Source organism: Maniola hyperantus, chromosome 10 (assembly GCF_902806685.2).
Source record: "Maniola hyperantus chromosome 10, iAphHyp1.2, whole genome shotgun sequence".
In the NCBI taxonomy this organism is placed as follows: domain Eukaryota; kingdom Metazoa; phylum Arthropoda; class Insecta; order Lepidoptera; family Nymphalidae; genus Maniola; species Maniola hyperantus.
In genome coordinates, this window is record NC_048545.1 from 12,900,944 (window position 1) to 12,919,946 (window position 19,003).

The 19,003-nt window shown below is 38.4% G+C and overlaps 2 protein-coding genes across 5 annotated transcripts in view; one reads left to right on the plus strand and one right to left on the minus strand.

The window, feature by feature from the left end:
- The first annotated feature begins 299 nt into the window (after window positions 1-299).
- LOC117985969 (soluble guanylate cyclase 89Db-like) lies at window positions 300-13,684 on the plus strand. The gene is made up of 15 exons (XM_034972770.2): window positions 300-411; window positions 681-767; window positions 2,801-2,878; window positions 4,010-4,752; window positions 5,053-5,246; window positions 5,987-6,111; window positions 7,394-7,525; window positions 8,377-8,478; window positions 8,828-8,994; window positions 9,201-9,483; window positions 10,087-10,230; window positions 11,311-11,434; window positions 11,791-11,900; window positions 12,209-12,298; window positions 12,824-13,684. Exons 2-15 carry the CDS (start codon window positions 726-728, stop codon window positions 12,923-12,925), a joined length of 2,436 nt encoding a protein of 811 aa, XP_034828661.1. The 5' UTR covers window positions 300-411; window positions 681-725; the 3' UTR covers window positions 12,926-13,684.
- A 562-nt stretch (window positions 13,685-14,246) lies between these two features.
- LOC117985971 (glucose transporter type 1-like) overlaps window positions 14,247-19,003 on the minus strand; it is a 28,745-nt gene continuing 23,988 nt past the window's right edge. For 3 of the 4 annotated variants that reach the window (XM_034972773.2, XM_034972771.2, XM_034972772.2), the window contains exon 2: window positions 14,247-16,785. In XM_034972773.2, coding sequence (XP_034828664.1) covers window positions 15,383-16,765 — 1,383 coding nt within the window. In that variant the 5' untranslated portion in view covers window positions 16,766-16,785 and the 3' untranslated portion in view covers window positions 14,247-15,382. The remainder of the gene's footprint in view (window positions 16,786-19,003) is intronic. The other variant, XM_069501282.1, reaches the window with a different exon arrangement.

Genomic DNA, 19,003 nt, shown 5'->3' on the forward strand with positions numbered 1-19,003 from the left:
CGTGCTGCCGATTTAACATGCATACTAGCGGCTCAACGCGTGTTTAAGATCACCTAAGTTATAAAAAATTCGATCAAATGTTTACTTCTTGCGAAGCGACGCGACGTTTAATAGCGCCTAGAAACTTTTCCATAAGGATCTCTAAAAATGGTTGACTTATTCATACACACTTGTATGTTGCAAATCACCTGCTATTACACGTTCTAAAAGGAATACAATAGGCTTCGCTTGTGGAATATAAAGAAGCTACGTACAGAACATCCCTTGTCCGCTCAGGGCTCAGTATCACACATCAGTACTAGCGCGAAAGCCTTTCGGGAAAGTTGTTCTCAAGAGCTTTAAGAAAAACCTCGTTACTTTTCATATAAAAAGATACAGTCTAATAGATGAAAGGTCATCAGCAAAGCTTAGGTATATTGTTTAATAAATTACATCTATCCTACATCACGAATAGAATTTATTGTATTGTAAATTATATATATGCATACGACTGAGTATATAAATTCACTTAAAATCCTAAGTAGGATTATTAATTATTGTCCGTTAATTCTTATATCAAACCAAATTAAATTATTGAGACCTTTTATTGTATTAAAAAAATGATAATTTTATTATTAGCGGGTAGTATAATTAACAAGGTAGGTATGCTATTTTTATTCATGGATTAATTTTTATTTTAGTTGACGTTGTTTTCGTTTTACGGTGAACTAAATTAAGAAGCCAAAATGTATGGGATGTTATTAGAGAGTGTTCAGCATTTCATAATGGTAAGATTTTTAAAATATTTTAGCTTCATATTCGTGCCTTTTGGATTTGAGACCTTGGGGCTGTGGGGCCCGGGGCTTGAGCTCTTTTTGAGTAAACTTGGAAAAGGGTTATCGAGTCAACCGGGGACCCGAGAGCTCGCAGCTACCTTGGTCAAAGAATTAGTTTGGCCATCCAAAGGGGTAATGCTGCCAGCATCTTGGGTACAATGCCTCGCTGCGGTGGTCTTAGGTTTTAGATTTAATTTAATTCATATTAGTTTTAATTGAATGTTTTTTTTTTTATTTGTTTTTTTTTTTTTTTAATACAATAAAACTTAAAGCTAGCCTTATCTAATTACTATATAAATCATGACCGCGTGGAATGGTGCCAAGAATACTGGCTGCATTTCCGCGCTGGACAGCCAGGCTGATCCGCTGCGCAAAAAATGAGCCAGCCCTTCTGTCACCAGTTGAGGCTATTAATCGCGGTGAAATGTCTCGTAAAAATTTTTTAGCACTAAGACTCCATGGCCCCAGGGTCTCCACGGCAAACGGCACAAAAATGTAACTCTCTATAAGAGAGGCATACTTGCGCCGCTTGCCGATTTCAGCTGTTTCTGCTGCGGCTCCCTGTCTCTCAAAGATTGAATGTTGTTTTAATTTTACTTTTAATTTAGTTTTAGCTAGGTACTAAGTATATTCATATTTTCTTCTCTAATTTAGATTGACTGACCTGTTATCTCGATAAATACTTACCTACCACAATACGCAACGGGCATTCGAACTTACAACAGTTTGAGTTTTAAACTGCTTTAATTGAGACTAGCAACCCGCTCCGACTTCACACGGGTAGCTTATTACAATTTCGCAGGGACCTCTAATTTTTTTTAAATAAGATATAGGCTATGTTACTCAGAAATAATATAGCTTTCTACAGGTGAAAGAATTTTCAAAATCGATTCAGTAGTTCCAGAGATCACTTCCTAGTCCTACAAACAAACTTAAATCTTTATAATATTAGTATAGGTTTGAGAGATTGATAAGCAACATAGTTACCTACACGTGTCTAAGGAACTGCTGAGTTTCTTTGCCGGCTCTTTTCAGAAAAATCTATTCTTCGAAGCAGTGGTAAGTAGTACAGCCTTTATAAGAAAAAGCCTTTATGATATAAAAATACCTGCTTATTTTGATTTTGAATAATCAGCCCTCTAAATAGAAAATAACAAACTTTTAAATTAAAAGTTTGAAGTAATTACTATTCCGCGAAGAAGCAAACTAATCGTTTTTGCGTGGTGTTAACTAATTAAACAGACGTGACGTTGAATAATTAAAATAATGCTGAATTATTCTATTTACTAAGCTTTATCTTTCAGTAAACTGAGCCGCATCTTTTCCTACCTACCCTTAACTTTTCATACCTACTTCTAAATGAACTTTTTCTAAATTTCTTTTTATTTTTTTCTTATAATATGAATCTTATTAAATATATGAATGTTAGTAGCTAGGTAGTTAGGTACCTACTTAATATTTTCGTTGAGTTTCCATATTCATCTACCTATAAGCTGTCCTTATAGGCGTGATAGCCTAGTGGTTACGACGTCAGCCTACAATTCGGGAGGTCGGGGGTTCAATCCCGGACACGAATCTCTAACTTTTTGGAGTTATGTTCGTTTTAAGAAATTAAAATATCACTCGGTTAGAACATCATGGGAAACCTGCATGACAGAGTTCTCTATAATGTTCTCAAAAGTATGTGAAGTCTGCCAATCCACACTTGGCCAACGTGATGGACCGGACTATGGCCAAACCCTTCTCATACTGAGAGGAGACACGTGCGTCGTGCGTGCTCTGTAGTGAGCCGGCAGAGAGTTGATCATGATGATAATGAATCTGTCGTTAAGTTAGAGTAACGTTGTCATTTGTCAAATAAAATATACCATAATAATATTATGTATCGTTGCCATACAATTTCTAACAAACACCGACACATTTGAAACAGCAGTAAACACACTGACCATTTATTCTGTTCCTTCGATGATGATATAATATTTCAGATGGAATGCGGGGAAGAAATTTGGGAGACGATCGAGCGAGAAGCGGGTGCCAGAAACACCGTATTTATGACCAGACAGGTGAATCAATCTTCAAAGTTCCTTAGAACTTTTATTACCTAAGGTGTTTATCTCACGAGATGTCAAATCACAACGTTTTTCCGTCGTTGCACGTCCATACGATTTTTACGCGTCCACGCACACGTACAGTTTATTTTTATTTATTTATTTCGAAAAAGGTAGCCCATGACAAATGCTACCCACCGGAACGTACCCGAGACCGTCCACTTACAAGATCACAGCGCTTATCACTGTGCCTGGGAGGTCAGAGAGGAGTTGAAGACTCAAAAGTCTCGGGTCAATTCGATTGTAATTTCAGTCGGAATCTTATGACGTTTACTTCAGTTTATCGCAAAATATGGCGTAGAAAGTTCGCTAAATAATAAATCTGCACAAATTTTAAATTAAGTACAAGTACTCAAGTATAATAGAGACATAAATATTCGGGTTGAAGCTATTTATTTTATCTGATTGTGATCGTTCTTTTGTTTGGCTGATGTTTACAACATAATTAAGTAGAATTGTCTATTTTCTACGATGAATCCAAAGGGGTAATGCTGCCAGCATCTTGGGTACAATGCCTCGCTGCGGTGGTCTCGATGAGGTTTTAGATTTAATTTAATTTATTTTAGTTTTAATTTAATGTTGTTTTTTTTTAGATTTAAGTTTATTAATAGTTTATTTAAATAATTTAAATACAAATAATTTTATAATTCAAAAAAATACAAAGAATTACTTAATCAAAAAACTTATTATTTTACGAGAAGTTCTCTTACAGTAAGAAGTAGGTATATTATTATTATTTTTTTCCGACATGTTATAGTTTCATATTTGTGCCTTTTGGGGTGGAGACCATGGGTTCGTGGGGCGAGGATGCTAGATCCTTTTTTAAGGACCTTTCATCCCGTCTCGCGGAATCCACGGGGGACCGGAGGGCTGGCAGTTACCTCGGTCAGCATATTAGTCTGGCCATTCAACGTGGTAACGCTGCCAGCGTTCTGGGCACCCTGCCTCGTTGCGGTGGTTTAGATGATATTTTCGATCTGTAATTTTTATGTTCTAGAATAAGTTTGGTATTTTTGTTTATTATAATTTCTTATTAAATCTATAACATGGTATATTATATTGAGTTATATTGTTATTATTTACTAGCAATATCCAGATACGCTGATGTTCCGACTGGCATCCGCATTGACCCGTTTGCTCGCGATGGATTCAACAAATGCAACTGTCTCCATACCAAGCAGCCCCGTCCCAAGGAAACCTTCTATAAAGTCCAAACCAACATGGCGGAGCTCTTCAGTCCACGGCGACAACAGAAGTCAGAACTTCAAGTGTCCCTTTACAGCCACTAACGCTTTAACAGCAGTTACGAAGAAGGAGATTGATGCCTACACCTCCTCAGAAGAAATACGATCACCAACGCTTAGTACTGTTTCCATTGAAAAAATTAAAGAAGATGAATTGACTGCAACATGCCCTAGAGATAGAAGAAGTTTGGGGATACATATGGAGCGTATAAAAGATAGGAAAATGTCTGCGGATGATATTATACCAGAAACAGATAACGTGGAAAGTATTGATAAATCTGACAGTGCTAACGAAGCTAAATGTGCTAAAGAACCTGAATGTCCGATTACATCACTACTTTCAGAAACTTCAACTCAAAGAAGGAGTTCTTTAAAGCCTGCTCTACGAAAAACGAGCTGCACAGTTGCCTTGGAAGTGTACCAGCGTCGAGGATCTGGTAATATCCGGCCGAGGTTAAACAGTCTTAATACGCTTAACACGGTGAATGCAGAGAAGCTAAGTGCGTTGAGAGAAAAATTCAGCACGCCTGAAAAGGTCATGCATTTTTTTGGAAGATGTTTTGTCAAGTTTTTTTCTAATTACGGGTAAGATTAACCTTAAAACTTAAGTTATAAAAGCAAATTGCGAATTTCAGAAAATGACTTTGCAAATAATTTTGCATTTTACATGACATTAAATATGACTTTGAAACAGTGATAGGCAATAGAATAGAATACTGACATACTTAATATACTTAAGTATAACTTTTTTTAATCAAAAACTTTAATTTGCAAATTGTAAATGCCAGATCACATGGACTTTTTCCCCCGTGGATTAGTTTTCTTTAGTTCTTTTTTCTCTCCATTTCTTCTAGAGTTTTTGATCTGATTGTATTTCTTTATCAGCTATGACACAATGATCCGTGCAACAGGCAGATATTTCTGCACGTTCCTGCAATCAGTTGACAGCATACACCAGCGTATGCGTTTTACATTCCCACGTATGCGCTCGCCCAGCATGCAGTTGACTCGCGCGCACATTCATGGCGCAGAGCTAGTGTATAGCAGTGGAAGGACAGGCTTCACTCATTATCTGATGGGTAAGATTTGTACGTGAAGATCGCGGGGCTATGGAGTTAGTGCAAAAAAAGTCACAAGATTTAGATAGGAACCGTGCATGGAACCACTTTTGCTTGCATCTTCTGGTGACAAAAAGGTTGATTTTGCGCACAGAAGGCTGTGTGCAGTTTTGTTGGTATAAATCCCGCAAATTGCTATCGCGCTGGAACCATGTCTCATTAACATCGAAATGACGTAAATTTGACATCAGCCGAAATAAAAATATACCTACCATCAGCTCGAAACTTCAGTCTAGTGCTGACGTCACTAAAATGGCGGCCACGCGCATTAGCAATGTGCGGGACTTATACCATTCCACACGGGCATGCCTTGTTGCTTATTTTGCATGCATTTTAATATCTGTTGCATGCCTTATTTCTATACAGTTTTTAGTATAATGGTATACCTACTGTCCTCCTGGAATAAAGTAACTTCATGGAGTTTTCATTGAAATAAGTCGAAATGGGAAAAATGAATGAAAACTTAAGTGAGCTAAGGATAGGACTCTATGTTAGAGATAACGATTTCACGCGATTAGAAGATGAATATTTAAACATGGATATTCACTAAGTATGTACATAGGATCAACAAAAAATAACGGATGTGACGCTAAAAATGCATAAGTACCTAAATCAAATGACACGGAAGCAAAAAAATTTTCAGGGAACTCTTTGGCAATAAACTGTAAGATATTTAAGATATTTTTCTGATCTTTCTACAGGTCAGTTGTACGAGATAGCGGAAGACATCTTCTCATTAAAACTAAAAGTGACCATAGTCAAGGAAAGCATGGAGGGTGCCTACTATGTCGCCGTATTGAGACTGGAATTTGATAATGGCGATTATGTAAGTAGAATACTGAAACATCATTAAAGCTCTCAACCCTTACCTTTGTAGACCCTTCTAAACCTATGTTTTTAAACATAAGACGTACAAAAATATAAAACCTTTTTATATTGTAATGTTAAAATAAAGATATTTTCCTTTGCGGAGGTAAATTCTGTACATGTAAATATACACAAAGTACAACTTGATTTTTTTTAATTCTGTATCCAACGACCTCTGTAGTAAGTAGGTACAACGCACTTTGTTATAGTTAAAGGATTTTAATTAATCAAATGCAATAAAAGTATTTTGAATCCAGGTCATAATTATTTTATTGTAGCCTTCATCATACCCCTAGGAAATGGGAGCGTGGGCGTTCGGGTTGTTTGATATCAATTTTAATCGCCCCTTTGCCCATATTTTGTTCCAGCGTAATGGCTTAGCTTTTCCTATCATCCCCTCTTTTGAATGACTTTCATTGCTAAAACTTTCCGAGATGTTATCTTTATTTCATACTAGACCATGGCCGCGACTTCACCCGCGTGGATTTAGGTTTTTAAAAACCCGTGGAAATGCTCTCTTTTCTGATGCGCAGAGAAACTTTCAGCTTTTATAAAATAACGAAGGTCTAGCTCTCACGGGCTCTTAGTCCACAGGTATGCAAGTTTCCTCGCGATGTTTTCTTTCATTGCTAAGCAAGTAAAACTTTGCCGCACATAACTCCGAATAGTTAGAGAAACATTTAACTCCACTTAAGTCTCTTAAGTGACTTAAGTCTTAAGGACTCCATTTAAGTCAAATATAATTTCAGAATAAATAAATATGCATTTCATTCATTCATTCATAATATACCTACTTACATACTTTTAACTACTAAGTACAGTAAACCTCAGTACCTAAGATTTCTTTATGGATTGAAATAACCCATTTTCCTCGTCGTTCCACCGAGATGAAATATTGTTATTCTTATAAGGCGTAACCATAAAAACTGTAACCTTGCGCCGACAGTATTGTTTGAATTTATCGATGTCACCGAGAAGGGTTTAGAGTCGTTACGATCAATAATATTGAAAGACCACACAGCAAACTAACCTAAGTCAAATTTAAAAAAACTTTAAAAGTCTAAGATTTGTTTAATATTGTACCTACTTACTTACAAGATTGAAATTTACTCATGAAAGCAAAGTCTCAGGTAACCGCTCCTAATATCAATGGTAGATGCATCTGACGAAATACTTGTAAAAGTTTAATTGAATAAAAAACCTTTTTATTTTATTTTATTTATTTTACTGAATGTCTCCAGGTGCAATCCCTGATGGCTCGCAAGTCACTGCCCTGCCTTTTGCCCGCAGTGCCAGCTTCACTTCTCTTACAACTATTCCCGTTTGGTGTTCTACTTGACAGAAAAATGAGAGTTCTGATGGCTGGCGATAAGGTAACACAACTCGCTCCTACTACGGCTTCACTAGTGGACGAGAAACCACACGATGCGTTGCATTGGTGGTGCGGCGCCTGAGCGGTGCCGCTGCGTCATCCTAAGTACATAGAAAGCACTGTACCATGTTGCACGATGCGTTACGATGTCAGACGGCACCATACCGCACGCGCAACGGACTTTGGACCAGAGAGACGAGGCGGGGAAGGATGGTGTGTTGCAACACCATACTTTTTGCCGGACCGTAGTGGTGTGGCACCCACACTAATTCACAGCATTGCAGGCTGCAGCGCCGCAATGCACCGGAAACGCATCGCGTGGTCTCAGTCTAAGGGTCCGTTCAGATAGACTGGCGCGGAGAGCAGGGCAACTCCAAACGTGTTCAAGATGTTGACCGGCCCTGTTTGTATGGTCTTCAGAGCGAATAAAATGCTCTCCGATGCCCTCCGAGCTGGCATAATATTTAAACGGACTCTTATACTGCCTGGTTGTTCTAGTGGTTGGTTTATTTGGTTGCAGTTCGTAAGGTCTCGGGTTCGAGTCCCGTATCAGGAGATAAAAGATATTGGGTTTATCCTGTTAATAAATACTGTGTAGTGTACCTATCAGAGTTGGAAAGTTGGCGGTATTACCTGAGTGTCTCGAAGAGCTCGTAAAGTTATTGGTATTGCACCTGAACTTTTCTGTCGGATTACCGTCCTAACAGACTATGAGCTTGAGGGAAAAGAAAGTTCACCTGCGTATTTGACAAGTTTCAGCGTTCATTAAGATTGGCTTCTTCGACTGAAATTCTACGTTTAATTGTTTGTTCAGAAATACTTCTAACATAACTTACTTTATGCTCTTTCCAGCTGATGGAAGCATGGGGTGGACCTTACAACCGGATCGTAAAATCATCGATCACTGATATTCTCCGATTGAGGAAACCCAAAGTATCTTTAACTTGGGATAAGGTAACACCCAGAGATGCTCTAGCTCGACATATTTTGTACTAATTCTCTTTGACTCGATACTTAGGACTACTGTGTACATTTTTATTTGGTTTTACGATAACTTTTGGTAGGACTAAGATAATAATTATCTGAAGGAGGTGATGATAACTACTATTTTTTTTTCGTCAGCTTAAAACTAAAGATACGAGGATTTTAAACAGCCTAGTTAGAGAAGACGCCTTCAATAAATTCTGCCGAGCGCAGAGCTCGGTATCATATTATTATCGCATTCGTTAGAAAAGTTATTGTGTTGCGCAAACCTTGTGATTTCTTAAGCTTTAAACATTACTGCTCATCGTTTGGTTTCTAGGTGGTATGCATGCAGACAGTGGCGTTTGAGTTGGAGCTGATGCGGTGGCGCGCGCGCGTTGTGGGCGAGTCGCGGCGAGGCTCCCAAGGAGCCAGGGCTATCCTACTTAAAGGACCTATCTACTTCCTCGAGGAGATTGATGCTCTCGCCTTTTTGTGTAGCCCTATGTAAGTATTAATTTGTGATGATATGAGATTGAGCAGCCACGGGCAGCTTACGAATTTGATCGTTAACAACGAATATATGGACCGCCTAAGCATCAGTCGATGTCAATTACTGAACTGATCGAGAAATGTCGTAGTACAGCGGTCCTCTAAAGAAGCCTTTATCTTGACTATGAATTCCGGTGTTAGTATGCTCCACCTCTTTGCAGCTTTAACGACCTCGATGAACTTCGTCAAGCTGGCTTGTACTTAGCTGATATGAACGGGCATGGTCTTTCCAAGGAGATGCTGCTGCAAGGCTGGCAGCATCTCTCACGTTTGGAACTGCTGTTCGACAAAGCAGAAACTAGGAGTCTTTCACTGGAAAAATCGTGCAGACTCTTGGATGAGTGGAAGAAGAAGGGCGATCAGCTCTTATACTCCATGATACCAAGAGAAATTGCTACCCAGTTGCGTGCAGGAAAAAGCACGACGGCAGAATGTTGGCAACAGGTAGGTAACGCGACAGGTCGAGCTGGAAATCGGGTTATGAGGCGGGGGGACGCCCCGCACACGCGCACGTCACCCGCGCTATCCCGCATCGGGGGCTCTGTGCGGGTATGCGGGGCATCCCCACCCTGATTGTCATCTCGACCCGTCGCGTACTATAACTATAAATATTTTGTCTAGGCATTGATTAAACTTTGAGTATGCTCCTAGGACATGAAAAATTGATAGACGAAGCTTTCACCATCATCGTCGTCGTCGTCAACAGATAGATGTCCACTGCTGGGCATAGGTCTCTCATAGAGTTCCACACACCACGGTCTTGCGCCGCCTGAATCCAGCAGCTACCTGCGACTCGTTTGAGTTGTCTGTCCACCTAGTGGCGGGTCTACCAGTAGTGCGCCTTCCGAGATCGCCATTCCAGAACCTTAGGACCCCAATGTGTACCTATCGGTTCGAACTTTCTGCCCTTCCCATTCCGTAGCCAAACGAAGCATTGACCAAAGCAAAATAGAGAGATGGCGAAGAAAGTTGGTAGGTACTTGGTTGGTGTTGGATGGACCTTTCGATAATAGAACTGCTTAGTACCAACTTTTTCAATACTTTCAGAAATTCGACTGCGTGACCATCATGTTCTGTGGCATCCCACTGATGGAGACAGCGACCCGCGCCGACGTGATGCAGACTGTGAGCTACATGAACGACGTGTACTCCAGGATCGACCGACTGCTCGACAGCCATCGCGTTTATAAGGTCGACTACATAATGGACGGATGGACATACGTTGCTATGGATATTATCCTTTCCTATACCCAACCAAATTTCTGTTAGGTTGCTTAGGTTTCAACTCCCTGGAGGTCAGACGCATTTGCGACCAACTCAAAATTATGTGTCAAATTTTGCGAGGAGATGTTAATGCTCCAGAACTTCATAACCAACTGTGTCGCATACGTGTCCCTGAATCCAACAGTAATCTTCGTCCACGAAAAAATAAACTTTTCGTGGTCCCACATCATCGCACTATTGCTAGATCTATGTCACCTATACCCCGTTCATTAGCATCATTCAACGCGCTTTTGGACAATAATGCTCAATGGGACCCATTTAATGATGGGTCTATAATACTGGTTCGGGAGTTACTGAAGTACGCTGAGAGCATTGCATGAATATGTCATTCAATGTTCTCAGCGTACATATTCAAAATTCTTTGATCTTTTATCGTTTTGTATTTTATGTCTTTTTTCTTGTACCTTTATTTGTATTTAAATTTATTATTAATCATCTAGTTAGTGTAAGTGGCACTGCCGTTCTAATTAGATATAAAATAAATAAAATAAATAAAATAAATAAATAATACTGTCAGAACATGTCTATCAGACAAAATTCTGAAGTGCGCCTGAAGGCATAATATTATTGAACATACATTTTGTACTAAATAGATCTTGCAGCCTATCAGAATTTTGCCAGATCAGGCAACTTAATATGCTTCTTATTATGTTCGCAGTGTGAATGCAACAGACAGACAGTATTATTTAGATAATATCCGGCCAGCCTAAGGGGGCTTTACGATATCTGACTATTATAGGTCCCTATATCTAATCTAGTCCTAGGTAGAGCTTAGATAGTAAAATACCAGGCTACCTATTAGTATAACTACTTATTATCAGGTAGGATAGCTGTAAAACGTAAACCTGGATTCTTTCATCTTACTTCTTAAAAATAATAAAGTCACTAGGAAATATAGTCACCTACTTAAAAAGTAATAGCAATTAAAGTATACTTATTAGTTATTTATAGTTTTTAAGAAATTCTTTGATTCTCTTATGGTTACAGGTGGAGACAGTAGGCACAGTGTACATGGTGGTGTCTGGTGCTCCAGAGAAGACGCGCGCTCACGGCAGGGAGGTGGCCAGCGCGGCGCTCGCGGTGTCGTGCGCTCTCCCCATGCTTACCATCGGTATGACCACAACGGCAATACATACACTGAAATATGGCAATCGGGGAGGGAATGCTCCGCACACCCGCACAGACCCTACGCTAACCCGGTGCGGGCGAGCGCGGACCCAGTCATATCACAGCTTTTAAAGAGCCATCTCTTTAAAAGCTGTGATATGACTAAGGGTGTTTCATTATAAGTAGGTACTTAAGTAGCCAATTCGCATTGAGCCAACGTGGCAGGCTGGTCTAAACTCTTCTCACACTGAGAGGATCCCGCGTGCTCAGCAGTGGGCCGATAATGGGTTGATCATGATGATTATGACTTAATTTATACCTACTTATGTGCCAAATCATTATTCAAATTTTTTTCTTTAGGAGTCCACTCGGGCCCCTGCCAAGCCGCCGTGCTGGGTTTCCGACAACCCCGCTACTGCCTAGTTGGGGACACCGTCAACACAGCAAGCAGAATGCAGACTACGAGCGAGGTATATAGTCCGTTTTTCCTTATCTTGAAGAAAAGGTAAATAAGTAGCTTCTCGCAGAAATGCGCAAGAGATGCACTCGGCAGTATATGCGGCCCATACAACTTTGTCCGCGACAAAGACGTGACTGAAACACCTAGATCTAGAAGGTCTAAAGCACCGGGCAAAACGCGTCGCTTACATGTTTCTCCGACAACGTTTCTGCGATTTATTTATCTTGGAAAAAGCAACTAGTTAATATCATTCGCCGCATCTTCGGAGCGCACTAGAAGTTTGGTACCACTTATAGTAACTTCATCTTAAATTTTCAGCCTGGCCGTATCCAGATCTCAGCTCAGACGAAATCTGAACTACCACAAGGAAAATTCAGGCTCAGACGAAGAGGTCTCATCAAAGTTAAGGTAAGTTTAATCTCACCTGCCCGACGATGAGTCCCTATTTATGCACAATGCACCCCCTGAAATTTTATAGACAGCGCAAAACGTAAATCGAGCAGGGCAAGGATGCTTTGTACCTACTCACTACCTACTCTACCGTTTTTAACTAAAAAGCCGTTGACTGCAAAAAAAGAATTTGAGTGATCGCCAAAAACGTTGGAATTTTCAAAAACGAATGTTTCTAAAAGAAAATTTCTAGGTTTTTGGGCGAAATTTTAGGTAATTAAGGAGCGCAAAAGTATTAGGCGTAATTATCTTCCTATACCCTTAGGCTGCGGGCGCGGGAAAGGGAGTGTTGCTTCTTTACAATTTATTATTAGTCGGTACCTTTTCTTTGTCGCAAATTTGATTCCCCGCAGAGGCAGTTTGAGAAGTTATAATTTTTAAATTACACTGGTCTAGGGAAAGGCTCCGTCGGGGCTAGTTTCCACCGAATCAATTGCCGCTAAGCGTTTCATTAAACGAAATTAGTTTCTTCTTTGGTTTCAGGGCAAAGGCATGATGGAGACGTTTTGGCTGGAAGGTGAAATTGAAGAGGACGATCCTGAGGAAGCCTTGCAGTTGTTCTCTACGCTGTGTGGTGATAATTAGGAAATTACTTCGGCGATGAATTTTTTGATTTTTACATCAACTGTCACCCTTCCGCTATCGGTGCCATACCTACCTCACGAGCCGTCTTAGTGAAACGGTATACCTACATAATATACATACACAGCTTTAGCAAAAATACCCTGTTATAGTCAATTCCTCAAATAAGACTGTCGCATTGTGATAATGCTGCCGTGCTAGCCCTGCAGTAAGATTTGAACATGAGGCGAGTATCGTCGAGAAATTCAAAATAATTTGACTTTTTAAAAGCACCTACCTATGTAATGTCTGCAAATAATTTTATTTACACCTAACACTACTGTTGATTCTTTGAACCTGCGTCAAATTTTGATTTTAATTACTTACAGAACGCGGCCGAAAATAATGTACATCGACCTTTACAAGGAGATAGAGACAACGCTCTACTAAGGAGATTTGGAGAGCCTTGTCTCTGCCGTTGTGACCGACAAAACGTCACATAGGTATGAGTGACAGAGACAACGCTCTACAAAGCCGAAATGTCATTCTGAAGGCCGATGTACATTACTTTCTGCCGCATACTTATTTATTTCGTAAAGTGAGAAGTTTTATGCCTACCTATACCCTATCCGCAGACTGAAGTATAGCGCGCTCTCTACCTAATCCCATACAAAAACAGAGAGAGCGCTATACTAACTTCATTCCGTGTGTGTTATGTTAGTATAGCGTTCTCTCTCTTGCGTACCCATACAAATGATAGAATAAAACCACTTAAATATAATACCAAATAATAATAATTTAATATCAACAAGCGAATTAAATTCGTATTTTATTTTTAATATAACTGTATCTTTATTTACAATAATAATTATATTTTATATCATAATATTATAAAATATTCACATTTTGACCCTATAACGATATAAATAAATCTTGAATAGTGCGAAATAATCCTAAAACTGATTTTTGGTAAACTTATTTGAAAAATATTATAATGAAGATAGGTAGGTAGGTACTTATCGAGAAAAATGTTGCACTCTAAAAATTAATATAAAAGTATAAACCTATGAAATGAACAGTTGATAGGTATATTCTATTTTTATATTTTATATTTAGCGTGCAACATTTAGTAACAATAAAAGTTAGGTATAATATTTTTAAGAAAAAAAAATTAAGTATATTATATAGGTAGTATAATATAGTATTTCTGTGCTCAATAAAAATATATCTTCCGAAAAAATATATAATTGTCTTCGCCTAATCTATTGAAATTGCATAAAAAAGGAAATATGCTAAGTGCGTTTAAACTTTACAGATAAACATATTGTATTAGGTAGTATATGTGAGCATACAGTGAATACTGTTTTTTTTTTCGATCAAAAGGGTCTTTAGGAAATACCTAAGTCATGTTTAATTTTCCTGGTACTTAGGTAGATGTTGCATAAGTTCATATATAAACATTAGACGGGTATTTTAACTCAAACATTTTACGTTCAGGATTAAAGACGAATTCCTAAAAACCCCTTCGTTGCGAGTTAGTATAAAAATTGTGCAATATTCTACAGGTCTTACTTTAAATATAACATTTTCCATTAAGTTTAACAGTTTTATTTTCCATCATATAAGTAGGTGTTCTTGGCACTAAAATAGAAAATACACTAGGACGGTGAACTACAGAGTTTAAAAATTCAACTACATATTTATAAAATAAACTACAGATTAATAGATGCAACAGTTACCTATTATTTTAGACGAACAATTCGATAATGTAATATCATGATTGGTAATAAAGGGTACAAAGTCCAAGGCTGAAATCCATAGAGCATACCTACTTTGACTTTGCTCAGACTTTACACGATTAAAACAAGACAGCGTTATACGTTATATCTCAGCCGCTCAAACGCTAAGGCACTGTAAAACTTTTAAGAAAATATCAAAACGAATGAGCGTCAAAATAAAATGCTTCAAAATTAACTTAAAACAATAAACAAAATATCCCTTAAACACTACTCTGGAACAATGTGATTAAAACTAAAATCTTGGTCCTCAAAACGATAAATTATAGCAAAAATATCACACGAAAATCATGAAAATACGTTACGAAGATCGACGTTAAAATACTAAAGGCAAGATATTATGTACTATACGTGTTTTATAATTCTTTATATGATAAAATCGCCCTTAAATATTACGTTTAATTTATTATTCCAAGGTAATAAGTACATCGTTAGAGTAATAAAATAGATTTAACGTACGTAAGGTTTTCAGTCTTCCTAGCTTGAATTGCTCTCCGAAATCGAAGACGAACGATTTCGATGAGTAAATAATGAGGTCCTACAAAGTTGTCTCAAGTGTTTATATAATATAACGAGATAATACAGTAACTATCACAATTTGTAGTGATCGCTTATTGCGTTATTAGGTAGATTTACTTACATCTAAGGAATGTACCTAGCTTAAGTCTAACTATTCGAGCCAAAACTATTTTTTGAACAGAGCCGTCACTTCCTCGATTGTCCTGTTTTTGGTTTCAGGCAATTTGAAATAAGTAAATGCGAAAAATATAATCAAAAGTATCGTAAATGGTAAGAACACAAAGTTGCCTAGTAAAGTTGACAAAGGAATGAACGAAAGACCAACAATAAAGTTGGCGAACCAGTTGATGAGAGCTCCGACACTGACAGCGGCACTTCGAGCGCCCTGACCGAACAACTCTGATAGGATCATCCAAGGAATGGAGCTGGGGCCGACGCCGAAGAATCCCACGTACATTAATGTAAATATAACAGCAAACACGCTCATTGTCGTATTATTTTCGTATGTGAAGAATGCTATTGTCATCAGTACAGAAAACAGCGTCATGCCACCGAGGCCACACAACTGCAGCGTTCTTCTGCCGAGGCGATCCATCAACGGTATCGAAACTAGAGCCATTATAAACAACATGCTTCCGACACCAATGGAAGCTAATCGCGCATCTCTTTCAATCAGTCCAGTGTTGATGAAGATTGTTGACGAGTAGTATAGGACGGCATTAATTCCTCCGAGCTGCTGCGAAAGGTGCATAACGATGCCAATGATTAGCGGTGTACGCAGTGACTTAATGCGGATTAAGTCTAAAATGGTAAATTTCTCCTCCTGTTTCTCTGCTCGATCCTCATCGTGCATATCCTTGATTTCGTCATCGATTTCAGATGTTCCTCTAATTTTCGTTAAAACGCTTCGCGCTTGTTCTTCATCACGCTGTACGAGTAAAAGGTATCGGGGAGATTCTGGCGCAAACGGTATCATCACGCATTGAACTGCCGATGGTATAACGGCCAAGCCGAGCAGCCAGGGCCAACCATCGTTACTTCCCAGTACGACATCGATGCCTAAAATCTGCCCTCCGACTAATCCGAAAGCTACAGCCAACTGGTTAACCGTTCCGAACGCACCGCGTAACCTCACAGGTGCTACTTCTGACACGTATGTGGGAGAAGCGGTTGTAGCAAAACCGCAGTTGATTCCGATTAGAAATCTGCCGATAATCAACATCGCGAGTGACGATGAAACTTTGCTAAAGCCCATGAAAACTGCTCCGACCACGCCAAACGCAGCGTTCGCGAGTAAAGCGAATTTACGACCTCGTTTGTCTGCGATCCAACTCGCCAGCGGGCATCCAATCATTCCTCCGATGGCGAATATGCTGACAATAACACCGAATACGGTACCGGAGTTGACTTCGTAATTTTCTTTGATAAAATTTTCTATGAATTTCCTCGGTGCGTTAATGACTCCCGTATTGAATCCAAACTGGAGCATTCCGAGTACGGCCGCAAAGACGGCGTACAGCAAGGGTCCGGTGGCTCCTCCGCTCGACATCTTGCGGCGTGTTACCGACTCTGAAATGAGAGAAAAAAACATTTTACACAGGAGAATGATACAAAAATGGAATAAGATAGGTACATTATCGATGCTTCGGCAAATCATCTGAATAAGATGTCAAGATAACTTATGCAACAACAACCGGTATTTTGTTATGCAATCATTATTATCTAGACATAAAAAATCTTGTGAAGATACCTAAGAGCTAGCTATATTACAATGGTTTGATTTTCCTCCTAAATGATTGTTATTCAAATAACATAATAATCTATACATATAAACGACGTGTCCTGACTGACTGATCTATCAACGCACAGCCAAACCGTTGGGGTCATAAACTTAAAATTTTGTCAGTAGGTTCCTTTTTTATGACGTATGGGGCAAGCGCCCACTTAGAAAAGATACTTGGAAATTCAATCCCTAAGGGGGTTAAAAAGGGTATGAAAGTTTGTATGAAAATCTGTTATTTTTCAAGTTATTTCTATGATTTTTTTTTGGTATTTGGGCCTTTGGTTAAAAATGAAATAAGACGTATTTCATGATTTTTAGACGTTCTACCCCCAAGAGAGTTGTTCTTCTTCTTTCTTCCTGGGTTGCATTTCCGCACTAAGGCGTCCCCAAGGGTGTTAAGGTTAGGGGGTTCAGGTTTATAAGTCCGTCATGTTCAAGTTTTGTCTATGAAATTTGTAAGGGTTGTTGTGCAAAAGCGAACGTACCTACGTCTTTTAGAATTATAGGAAATTCTACCCCTTACCTGATTTTCAAAAATTTCACTCAAGCGAAGCCGGGACGAGGGAGATAGTATGTTATATGATTACACAAAGTATTGCAAATTCTGGTTTGATGAAGAATGATTGATTTTGGTAGATTCGCCCAAGAAATAACTAACTTATAGACAACTTATAGCATTCAGTCATTGTAAAATTACTTTGTCCATTATTTTAGAGAAGCCATAAAAACACTTGCAATATCGCTTGGCACTAAGTAAACTCGGAATGGGAACGAACTCAATTAACCACGCTGATTGCATTCTGTATGACTGAATCGCCTACATTTAAACTCTAGTGCTTATTACTGTCAGTTATTACTGTAAGTATACAATATTATGATGGTTTATTATGGTGGTTCACTGACTATTTATTATTTTAAAAATTGTCACTCAAAAATATTTGCACACTATTAATTTAGTAGAATGTTATGGCCTCTGATTATAGTGTAATTTCCATCTTTCTTGTACAAACATTCTTGCATATAAATCATTATGATTATTTATTTATTTATTTACCTATCTCTGTAGATACTGAATCTCTTTTACCATACCCACGTAAGTATTATGAAAATTTTCAATGGGAAATTTAGAAGAGTGATATTTGATTTAGAACATCGCTAACTAAAATTACTTATATTAATGTTATGCAAGTTGAGTTGTTTACTTGTAAGACCGGTTTTAAAATATTTCAAGCGGATCTTATTCACAAAGTACTTTATACAAAAACTTGAAGGTGACAAAACTCTTCAAATATTATTCACTGTGCATAAAGAACAAACAAGTAATAATTTGTATAGACAATGCGTCGAAGTAAATGATTGTAGGTATACCAAGTTAGAGGAAAAAACCTCGAACATTTTCTGAATTGGTTCTTTTTAGGGTTCCGTACCTCAAAAGGAAAAACGGAACCCTTATAGGATCACTTTGTTGTCTGTCTGTCTGTCTGTCAAGAAACCTACAAGGTACTTCCCGTTGACCTAGAATCATGAAATTTGGCAGGTAGGTAGGTCTTATAGCTGACATTCGGGAAAAATTCTGAAAACCGTGAGTTTGTGGTTACATCACAAGAAAAAAATTAAAATGTGTTCGTGAACAAATATTGCTATTTTCAACTTTCAAAGTAAGATTATCATACCAAGTGGGGTATCATATGAAAGGGCTTTACTTGTACATTCTACAGACCGACAGACAGACAACAAAGTGATCCTATAAGGGTTCCGTTTTTCCTTTTGAGGTACGGAACCCTAAAAATAAGTAAAAGTGAAACCGTTATCTCCAAATATATTACAACAACGATAACTGTAACAATACAGATAATAATAATTGAACCGATCTATTGCTGATAAGGATAATTCAATAATATACGCAATACTTGATAATAGTGAGGATATTGATTACTTACTAACTATCTTAAATATTAACTTGTGCAAGACTTCAATCTCCATACTGATATTGATATGCCTTTA

Excerpts from the sequence above, each read along its gene's own strand:
- LOC117985969 (XM_034972770.2), top strand. The coding sequence starts at position 726 with ATGTATGGGATGTTATTAGAGAGTGTTCAGCATTTCATAATG. Across the intron at positions 4,753-5,052 it reads AAGTTTTTTTCTAATTACGG|CTATGACACAATGATCCGTG; the intron begins GTAAGATTAACC and ends TTTCTTTATCAG. Across the intron at positions 12,299-12,823 it reads GAGGTCTCATCAAAGTTAAG|GGCAAAGGCATGATGGAGAC; the intron begins GTAAGTTTAATC and ends CTTTGGTTTCAG.